This window comes from Coregonus clupeaformis, chromosome 14, assembly GCF_020615455.1.
Source record: "Coregonus clupeaformis isolate EN_2021a chromosome 14, ASM2061545v1, whole genome shotgun sequence".
Lineage (NCBI taxonomy): Eukaryota > Metazoa > Chordata > Actinopteri > Salmoniformes > Salmonidae > Coregonus > Coregonus clupeaformis.
The window spans coordinates 45,964,167-45,974,124 of record NC_059205.1 but is presented as its reverse complement, the minus strand read 5'-3'; the positions used below and the strand labels follow the sequence as shown (position 1 = coordinate 45,974,124).

Sequence of the window (9,958 nt, the reverse complement as noted above, 5' to 3'; positions counted from 1 at the left end):
GGCGAGTAGGCCTGGCTCGCAGTCAGCGTTCCAATTAATCCCAAAGGTGTTCAATGGGGTTGAGGTCAGGGCTCTGTGCAGGCCAGTCAAGTTCTCGACAAACCATTTCTGTATGGATCTCGCTTTGTGCACAGGGGCATTGTCATGCTGAAACAGGAAAGAGCCTTCCCCAAACTGTTGCAACAAAGTTGGAAGCACAGAATCATCTAGAATGTTATTGTATGCTGTAGCATTAAGATTTCCCTTCACTGGAACTAAAGGTCTAGCCCGAAACATGAAAAACAGCCCCAGACCATTATTCCTCCTCCACCAAACTTTACAGTTGGCACTATGTATTGGGGCAGGTAGTGTTCTCCTGGCATTAGCCAAACCCAGATTAGTCAGTCGGACTGACAGATGGTGAAGCGTGATTCATCACTCCAGAGAACGCATTTCCACTGCTCCACAGTCCAATGGCGGCGAGCTTTACACCACTCCAGCCAACGCTTGGTATTGCGCATGGGGATCTTAGGCTTGTGTGCAGCTGGTCGGCCATGGAATCCCATTTCATGAAGCTCCCGACTAACAGTTATTGTGCTGAAATTGCTTCCAGAGGCAGTTTGAAACTCGGTAGTGAGTGTCGCAACCCAGGACAGATGATTTTTACGCACTATGTGCTTCAGCACCCGGCGGTCCCGTTCTGTGAGCTTGTGTGGACTTCGCGGTTGAGCCATTGTTGCTCCTAGACATTTCCACTTTACAATAACAGCACTTACAGTTGACCGGGGCAGCTCTAGCAGGGCAGAAATGTGAAGAACTGACTTATTGGAAAGGTGGCATCCTATGACAGTGCCACGTTGAAAGTCACTGAGCTCTTCAGTAAGACCATTCTATTGCCAATGTTTGTCTATGGAATTTGCATGGCTGTGTGCTCGATTTTATACACCTGTCAGCAACGGGTGTGGCTGAAATAGCCGAATCCACTAATTTGAAGGGGTGTCAACATACCTTTGTATATATAGTGTATAAGTAGGACACGTGACATCCTGGCAACTTTGAGAAAATTATATCAGAGTTGTCTCGAGATGGCTATGCATATTCATGGCATGATGCTAGTAGCATAGCATCTCTCTCCACTGACTAAAGGCAGTTGATGTCAACAACCCTCATCGAATATTCAAAAAAGGATTACAATAATGAGATGTATCCACCAATCCAAAGAAATGATAGGCAGGTGCGACTCCCATTGTTAGGGCGGAGAGACGAGTATCTTGTCAGTATATCCATAATCTTTGGTTGGAAATAAGGGATCTATTCAATCTGCATCGAGGAAGTTCAGCTTTACAGCTTGGTTGAAATTTAAAGGCAATGTTCCCGCTTTAGTGGAGATTCCATTCATGGTAAACGCTGCATATTTTGGCTCAAATTAACTTAACATTTCAATAGCAGAATCTGTAACACTTTAGTGTTACAGATTGAATAGAGCCCTCAGAGTTGAAAAGACAAACTCAAAACAAGGAAGAATAGACGGGTAATTGGGATTTATGGGTTCTACAGTGATTTTGAAGTAGGCTTTAGCTGCAATAGCTGTAGCTTTGCACAATATTTAAATATTGCCCATCATGTTTTCACACTGTAGAAATTGTTGATGGTGTAAACGCATTACATGGCACATGAAATACTGTAAAGCACATGGAACTATTCAAATGCTTTTTATTTATAAAGGTCACTTCACATTCTCATTGACTCAATTTTACAAAAGAAAATCCCAAATTAAATATACATCCCAAAATGTAGAAAAGAGCATGTACATGTAATTTACATTATAAAAAGGTAGCACTTTTTTCATCTGTACCACCACTGAAGTACAAATTCTACCAAAATGGCATTGACATCCTTCAATTGCCAGGAGTCTAAAAGGTGTTTAACCTAAAGTAAAAGCCTCCATTATCCACTAGCTAGGCACATTAACTAGTACCTGTAATTAAGATCCATTGAAAAAGAAATGCTGTTTACCTAGCTGAGCATAAGGCTTTATGTATGACTTAATTGCGGTGACACTGACATACTTATCTGAATCTCCACAGGATCTGCCATAGCCTTCTGTTTAATATGGTGGATACTTTCTACCAGTGTTTTGTACACAACCTCTGTATTTGTTAGTCTCTCCAAGTATTTGCCAGAGCCATGGTGGTCATCCAGGTAAAATGAAAAATCTGCACTTCAGACAATTGTAATCCACCATACAGCAACCAAAGCCAGGCATAGGGATTTTTGTTTGCTTGCAGGTTTTCCTATCACACAACATACAGTATGTATGGTTTATGGAGAGTAGTCTATTGGCCAGGGAGTAACACCATTCAGTTGTAATGAGATCCTATCAGGACCAAGAGATGACATGACTTCAAAATCAAATCCTGAGCTCTGGTTGAGTTAAAGTGAAACCATCCTGTTTTGACGAAATTGATACAGTAGGATTCAATATTCATACAGTAGGACAGGAGCATATCAGATATATTGTGGTCCTCTGTAGCTCAATTGGTAGAGCATGGCGCTTGTAACGCCAGGGTAGTGGGTTCGATCCCCGGGACCACCCATACGTAAAAATGTATGCGCACATGACTGTAAGTCGCTTTGGATAAAAGCGTCTGCTAAATGGCATATTATTATTATTATATACAGAAGCCCTTATTCGGAACAGCTAGTCCCTCCAAACATACATCACAGGAGGTTGGTGGCACCTTAATTGGGGAGGACGGGCTCGTGGTAATGACTGGAGCGGTATCAGTGGAATAGTATCAAATACATCAAACACATGGTTTCCAGGTGTTCGATGCCATTCCATTTGCTCCGTTTCCTACATTATTAGGAGCCATTCTCCCCTCAGCAGCCTCCACTGACATACATGTACAGTGTAGTATCATACACACAATACAGGTTTGAGTAGCATAAATCAACCGGTTTGAGCATTAGCTAAAAGACACAAAGTCTGCAGAACAAGTATTGGCTGGACTTCAATTTAGGGTTCCGTCAGAGTCTGCTGCACTTTTCTTTGCAGTAAGGTCCCTTGTCCATGTTAACTGCAGTTACAGTACAGCTGCTGATGATTCGGGACGATAGTAATGTACTGCAGGTTGGATATGCATAGCCTCTGATGTGTTTGGAGTAAACCATAAGTGTCTCTCTCTCTCTCACTGCACCAGAGAGTTACGAGTTTGTTGGATTATCTGCACAAGTCACAGTGAAGTCTGACCACCTGACCTTGTTCCAAAAGAGTTACTGCCTGTGAATTCCTAGTCCTGAGGTAAGGCAGTAGCAGAGTCTTCACATCTAATAGTAACACTATTAGTCTCGTGTCCGTGTCCTGTATGTCTAATAATTATTCAAATGTCATAGTCAATGTAAGAGTTCTTAGGAGGAGTCTCATAGTCCCTCAAAATCACAGTCAGTGTTAATTCTGAAAAGTTGAGAAGTTTCTGAGTTGCAATAGTCACAGCCAGTGGTCTCATTGTCCATTAGAGACTGACATTACTTGCTAGTTGATAGACAGCATAGTGTAGGTAGCCAGTGTTCAGCTCTGTTCAGTTTAAAGCATGCTAAATATCTCAGAAGAGTAAAGCTATTAGTTTGTAGGACAGTGTTGTGTTGTGTTCCTCAGTGGTGGTCAGTTTTTCTCAGAATACTGTGCAGCCCAGCGGACATGAGGAAAGGCTTTTCAGGGCTCCCGTCATTCCTCTCCAAGTCCTCACCTGGAGGGGTGTATGGGAGGAGTGGAGAAAGGGATACAGGAGGAGAGGAGGAGAGAGGGGTTAGAGGTGCTCAGATAGAACGTGAAGCAAGTGAACAGCCATGGTGGTTTTTACAGTTGTAAAAGCAGCCAAAGCATTGATATTGGGATCGACTGAATAGTCAATCAAAGATGCCAGAGCCCAGGATGAGAGCAGGCATATTCTTTCAGATGTGATTTTCGCATTCAACAGTAATGAATCAATAAGTGTTTTGGAAGCATGTTTATGAAGAGGAATACAGAGGCTTTACTTACAGAAACACAGGAACAGCGTGTCTACACACATTGCATAAACACTGAAGAATCCATGAGCGATCAAATAGGACCCGAATATCACTGTCTGCCAATGATAAGACACGATAATACACCATCAATACACAGCTGAATGTAGGATATACCCATTGCTATACCCTTTCTATTTGTGTCTCTTACCAGTAAAGGTACCCAGTAGTAATGCAAGGTCGGCACTTCTTCCTGAAAGATGGGTATTTTGTGTGTGAAGAAAAAGAAGGCTATGATGCCTGCAACACACAAAAAACACAATCAACATTGTAAATACCCACCGATACACTTCATCATTTATTTACACTTTTGACGGATTTCAGTCAAAGAAAATATCAATACTCATAAACTTATCCTAAAAAGGTTAAGAGAAGTCACAAGAACAAAAATATGTTTTTTGCAATGACTCACCTACACTCCCTGCTATTAGCACTTTCCCCAGGAACAGTAGGAAGTCTGTCACTCTGTCCAGCACCGCCACCCTGCAGGAGAGAGGGGGGAACCCAGTGAGGTTAGCTCAGTAAGGTGCCACCATCTGGGTAGCCTAATAATCCAGCCCCTGGCTTCAGAGGGCCTTACCTGACTACGTTTCTCATCAGTAGGCAGAAGGCGTCTCGAGCTGACATGCAGAAGCCCTTTCCATACATCGCAATCTAGAGAGAACACACAGACCATGGGACCATATTGAGTAATACTATAGCCTACAATTGAGTTGTTCGGTCATATTCAGCTCCCCCTGATTCTGTGGCTAAATTAGCACCACTTCACACAGAGGAACAGCTATGTAATAATATCAGTGCATATGGACGCCCACAAACTACCATACTCACCATAATGTAAGCATTTCTGTTCATGAATTTGACGAAGCGCTCTAGACACCAGAAACAGCATTTAAGGCAGCAGAGCACGAAGCGCGCTACCACGTTATTGGCACCTGAACACAGACCATTAGTGACGAGTTACTCCATAGAGTCACATCCAGGACTAGATGATGTAATACTGTACTGTACTGTCCTAAAGCCAAACTCACCTTTGAGTTTAGAATCTAGATACTCCAGGATAATTCGGGCCATCTGAACCATGGCCAGAATTAGAGCACCAAACGCAAGTGAGCCCGTGTGATACCTGTAACCCAGACACACACACACACACACACACACACACACACACACACACACACACACACACACACACACACACACACACACACACACACCTGCTTTAGTCAGTCTATCATTAATACAAATCTTCACCTCCCAAACCCTCTAAACACATAAATACCTGGTTCAAACAACTCCTGAGCCATAATGAAACTAACTTTTCCAGTAACCTTGCTAATCTACTGTACTGGCAGTCTGGAATGGAAGGCTACTTACCGTATGGCCCTGCTAAATGAAGAGAACAGGGGACAGGGGGGGATGTCCTGGGGCTTCTTCCGGGCCCAGTAGTAGGAAGCGAAGGCCCCAGCCAGGGTACACTGTCCCAGGGCGATGGTGAAGTTGACCAGCCACAGGAAGATGAGCAGGTTGGACAGCTGGAGGATGAAGAGGTAGCGGTGGTAGGGTGTCTCCCCGCCGTAGAACGCAAACATACACTGGGTGCCCGGACACACCTTGGACACGTTGGTCTTGTTGAAAGTCTGGGATGGAAATAGGGAAAATACCTGATTACCATCCATGCAAATCTGGGGTACTAAAACCCGAGTTTCTGTGTGTGTCTGCAGGATACTTAGATTGAGTTGAATTGAGTTAAGAAAAAGGGAACTTACCTCAGGATTACATGTCTTGTTTGCGTACATGCAGTTGGGCTCAGCAGCCATTACTTTATAGATGGCATCTCCTGAGGAGGCCAGGAATCTGTGTGTAACGCTGATGAAGATTCAAACATGTTGCTCTTGTACAACAATACACAATAGAACACCACCTTCTTCGATTCACGCTAAACAAAGAAATGCAACAACACCGCCCTCTAGTGGAGAAACACCACACTAGTAAGAGGATACACAGAGGTAACGGCAAAATAGGAGCTGCAGATGGCCAGCAGCAGGAAGGTGATGATTGGGTAGAAGAGCGTTGACATGACGTAGCTGACGGCCCTAGAGACCAGAGGCACGAGAAGAACATCAGTCGTTGGAAATACACTCTTCTCAAACTCAATAAAGAAAGAAAGTGAGAGAACGCTGAAGCTGTTACTATTAGTTGACTTACCTGCTTCCTTCTCTCAGTAGAGCGATAGCCACCCGTACTCTCCTCCTCAGGAATACCAAAATGATCAGGATAGAGGCTTCTATGGTACCCAGAGCTATCACTAACAGAGAGAGAGGGGAGGAGAGACAGCAGAAAGTTAGAGAGAGTCTGAGCCAAACCATAGTAGCGTCAATCCTAACCAAACATTTTCTCCATTTCTAATGTGTAAAGTAAATGAAAGACTGTATTACAGAACAACCATATACTTTGAGACATTTGGAACTTTTACTGAAACTGGTCATCAGGCTAAATGCTTTGAAAGAGACTTAGCCCTGAGACAAGGCTGAGAGAGAGATGGTCATCAGAGAAAGAGAGAGAGCTAGTCATGAGAGAGGTGATGACTCACAGAAGATGAGCCATGTCTGGCTGAGCTGCAGGTAAACCATGACTTCTGTCTGGAAGCCGATGTCTACGATGGTCACGTCTGCCCCGGGCTGCTTCCTCAGTAGGGAGAACTCCAGGTAACAGTGCCATATCCCTACAGAGTCACAGAAAGCAGAGGTTAAAGAGGTGGGAACAGACATACACTGGTAACACACTGGTAACACACACGCAAGCACGCACACAAACAGGTAGATACACACAGGCACACACAAACACACACGTACTGACCATATGCAATGACCAGTATGACTGCGATGATGGTGAACCAGAGGAGGAGTCCGGCAGTGAAACGTAGCAGCAGGATGAATATCAGACTGACCACCAGAGCTATCACCAGACCTCTGGAAATATAATATACAGTACACTCTCTAAATATAGTATTTTACAGTACCGTAAAAATACAATACAGTACCATATATAACAATTCATTGTCCGTTATAATAACTCAACACAGTGTATCTCTGCCACATGAAAAGGTACTATAGTATACTATAGTATAAATACTATAGCATTACCCGGTAGTGTTTTTGTAAACTTTACTGTAGTATTTACAGTTAACTATAGTATAAATACTGTAGTAAAATAAATATTATAGTTATTCATGTAGTGTTTTCGCAGATTGTAGCATACTGTAGTGTTTTTGCGGACATTACTGTAGTATTTACTATAGATAGTGTTTTTGTTTGATTATCTTTGACGAAGAAGTGCAGGCTTTCTCCTTGAGGAAACCTACTGGAGAAATACTAAAAGAGCAAATTTTCCCTAACCTGTATATAGGTAGGACTGGGGTCTGAACTGATAGTTCATAGCTTCTACTCTTTTCTATAACCTGTAGGGAACACAATATATGGCCTATACTTGGCATTTAGGTTTCTCACTTATAGGTGGCACAAATTGGGAAATGGGGGAGGGGAATGGGCAGGGTATATGCAAATTAAATACTTAAGTATTTATTATAGGGGGGAAAAGTGTAGTGTTTTTGCAGACATTACTGTAGTATTTTTGTGGGTAATACTGTAGCGTTTGAATAGTATTCTATAGTAAATAATAATATGACATTTAGCAGACGCTTTTATCCAAAGCGACTTACAGTCATGTGTGCATAAATTTTTACGTATGGGTGGTCCCGGGGATCGAACCCACTACCCTGGCGTTACAAGCGCCATGCTCTACCAATTGAGCTACAGAGGACCACTAGTCCTAGTACACTACAAAATTCTATACTAATTACTACACATGATAGAGATACTACAGTGTGTGGTAAAGTATTCTACAGTATACTACAGAATTCTATAGTAAGTACTGTGGTATTCTAGTTTTCATGTGGGTTTTTACATTAAGATCCAGTTCCATGAGGCGGCGTAGTCCTCCACAATCTTCATCCCAACCTCCTTAGCATCCACCAGACCTGTGATGCCACTGTAGGAGACAATACCATGCTAAAACTGCAGTTCTTACAGAAATGTCTGTGTGTGTGTGTGTGTGTATGCATGAATACGCACATCCACATGCATGTGCGTGTGTGTCTTTGTAACTCACTTGGCAGCATCTCTTAGTTCAGTCACACTGCGGGCTGTGTCCAGGGCATCTTTGAAGTGGGTTCTTTTGGCCACCGTCAGGGTTCCATTCAGAGTGATGAAGTCAGGAAAACAACGCTGTAGGACTAGTAGACAAGACATTTCAGTACCATAAGTTCTTCATAATTGCCTGCCAGTTGCTGTCATTTCCCCCTGTACTTACATGGTCTGCTAGGCACGATCATCGATGGACAGTCCTCGTCTCGTAACACTTGTGCAACGGGCTGAAAATAAAAAGCAAGATCAAGATGTTGCAATCAATGCAAACACACTTCACATCCTAACAGTATACTGCCTACACACTGCCTTTTAGAAACCAACATACTCACACATGCAAACAGCTTACATACATAGTACATACCTTTGTTGGGTTGTTGAATCCTGGTTTGCAGAACTGTCTGTAGTAGTCCCAGGGGGCTGCAGTGATTTGGTATTGCAACTGCATATCTGTGTAGGTGGCAAATCTGTCCGGGCACTTGGAAACACACATCTGTTTGGAAACACACACAAATAAGTCAGTAAACTGATATCACAGGAGGCTGGTGAGAGGAGGACAGCTCATAATAATGGCTGGGATGGAGTGAATGGAATGGTATCAAACTCATGGAAACCATGTGTTTGATACCATTCCATTCATTCCGTTCCAGCAATTACAATGAGCCCGTACTCCCCAATTAAGGTACCACCAGCCGCCTGTGTCTGATATGACACCCAAGTTTGAACAGCCACTACACTTAAATACTCCATTACTCTGTTATTTTCTCTGACATCACTTGACCAATATGTTATGAATACCTGAGTGGTCGGGCACTGTAGGTTGATGAGGACAGCAGGGTTGGCACATTTCAGGATGTTGAAGTAGAACAGTATGGATTTTTTTCTATAGAAAGAACACAAACATGGACAGGGTTTAGAACTGATACAGTACTACCACTGGGGGGCTGTAGAGTACAGAGGACAGATTCAGATAAAATCCCTCTTATAGTCTCCCATACAATGATGTTAAAATAGACATCTATCTCTCCCCTTCCGTTCCTAATATCTGTTAACATTTTTGTAAATTTTAGTCTGTATGCTCCAGTGTTTCAGTATAATGGGTGAGAGAGTGGTGTAGTCTCTTCTCGACACGTGTTCCAGGCTAAACTCCATCACAATCCCATAATCCTGGGAGAAAAACACAGTGGTAATTATGAGCTGCTGAGATCTGAGGGCCCTAGCTAACTGGGAGTAAATACACTACTCCCTATCTCATAGCCTGGTCCCACAAACAGCCTTATCACCGCTTTACAGCCATTGATAAAGAATGAATCATCACCACGGTTACAGCCTGTCAATCACGCTTGAGTTCTATGAGGGGAATTCAACACCGAGCAGTTTAGTGTGGGGATGCGGTATTAGACTTTGGATTCACTGGGTTTGATTTCGTTGACAATGGGAACTGTGTGTGGGGGTGAGCTGCCTTTTAATTGTAATGGTCAATATAATAGCATTGAAGTACTTAGTGCTTAGATAAAGAACCAGCCAATGGTCCAGAGGACCACACTAGGGCTAGATGGAAGTTAACTTTAACAACAGATCTAGGATCAGATTATCCTAAACTGAATTCAGGGGGATGAAAAAATATCTGACCCTGTATCAGTGGTAGGGGGAAACCTCTGGCAGGTGTGTTAATTGGCAGGTATGCACCAATTAATAGCAGCAAA

The 9,958-nt window shown here is 43.0% G+C and overlaps 1 protein-coding gene and 1 non-coding gene across 2 annotated transcripts in view; both read right to left on the bottom strand.

Annotated features, from left to right (window-relative positions):
• Window positions 1–2,807: 2,807 nt before the first annotated feature.
• Window positions 2,808–9,958, bottom strand: part of slc44a5a (solute carrier family 44 member 5a) — a 116,557-nt gene continuing 109,406 nt past the window's right edge. The window contains exons 5-22 of the mRNA XM_041895910.2: window positions 9,051–9,135; window positions 8,617–8,745; window positions 8,419–8,479; window positions 8,218–8,341; window positions 8,014–8,097; window positions 6,907–7,019; window positions 6,641–6,772; window positions 6,256–6,355; window positions 6,051–6,143; window positions 5,817–5,904; window positions 5,425–5,687; window positions 5,079–5,173; window positions 4,879–4,982; window positions 4,628–4,701; window positions 4,460–4,530; window positions 4,199–4,287; window positions 4,022–4,106; window positions 2,808–3,728 (exon numbers count right to left, since the gene is read on the bottom strand). Coding sequence (XP_041751844.1) covers window positions 3,634–3,728; window positions 4,022–4,106; window positions 4,199–4,287; window positions 4,460–4,530; window positions 4,628–4,701; window positions 4,879–4,982; window positions 5,079–5,173; window positions 5,425–5,687; window positions 5,817–5,904; window positions 6,051–6,143; window positions 6,256–6,355; window positions 6,641–6,772; window positions 6,907–7,019; window positions 8,014–8,097; window positions 8,218–8,341; window positions 8,419–8,479; window positions 8,617–8,745; window positions 9,051–9,135 — 1,885 coding nt within the window. The 3' untranslated portion in view covers window positions 2,808–3,633. The remainder of the gene's footprint in view (window positions 3,729–4,021; window positions 4,107–4,198; window positions 4,288–4,459; window positions 4,531–4,627; window positions 4,702–4,878; window positions 4,983–5,078; window positions 5,174–5,424; window positions 5,688–5,816; window positions 5,905–6,050; window positions 6,144–6,255; window positions 6,356–6,640; window positions 6,773–6,906; window positions 7,020–8,013; window positions 8,098–8,217; window positions 8,342–8,418; window positions 8,480–8,616; window positions 8,746–9,050; window positions 9,136–9,958) is intronic.
• Window positions 7,385–7,439, bottom strand: LOC121581713. Its single transcript, XR_006003248.1, has one exon. It is a non-coding gene; the product is annotated as a U7 small nuclear RNA (small nuclear RNA).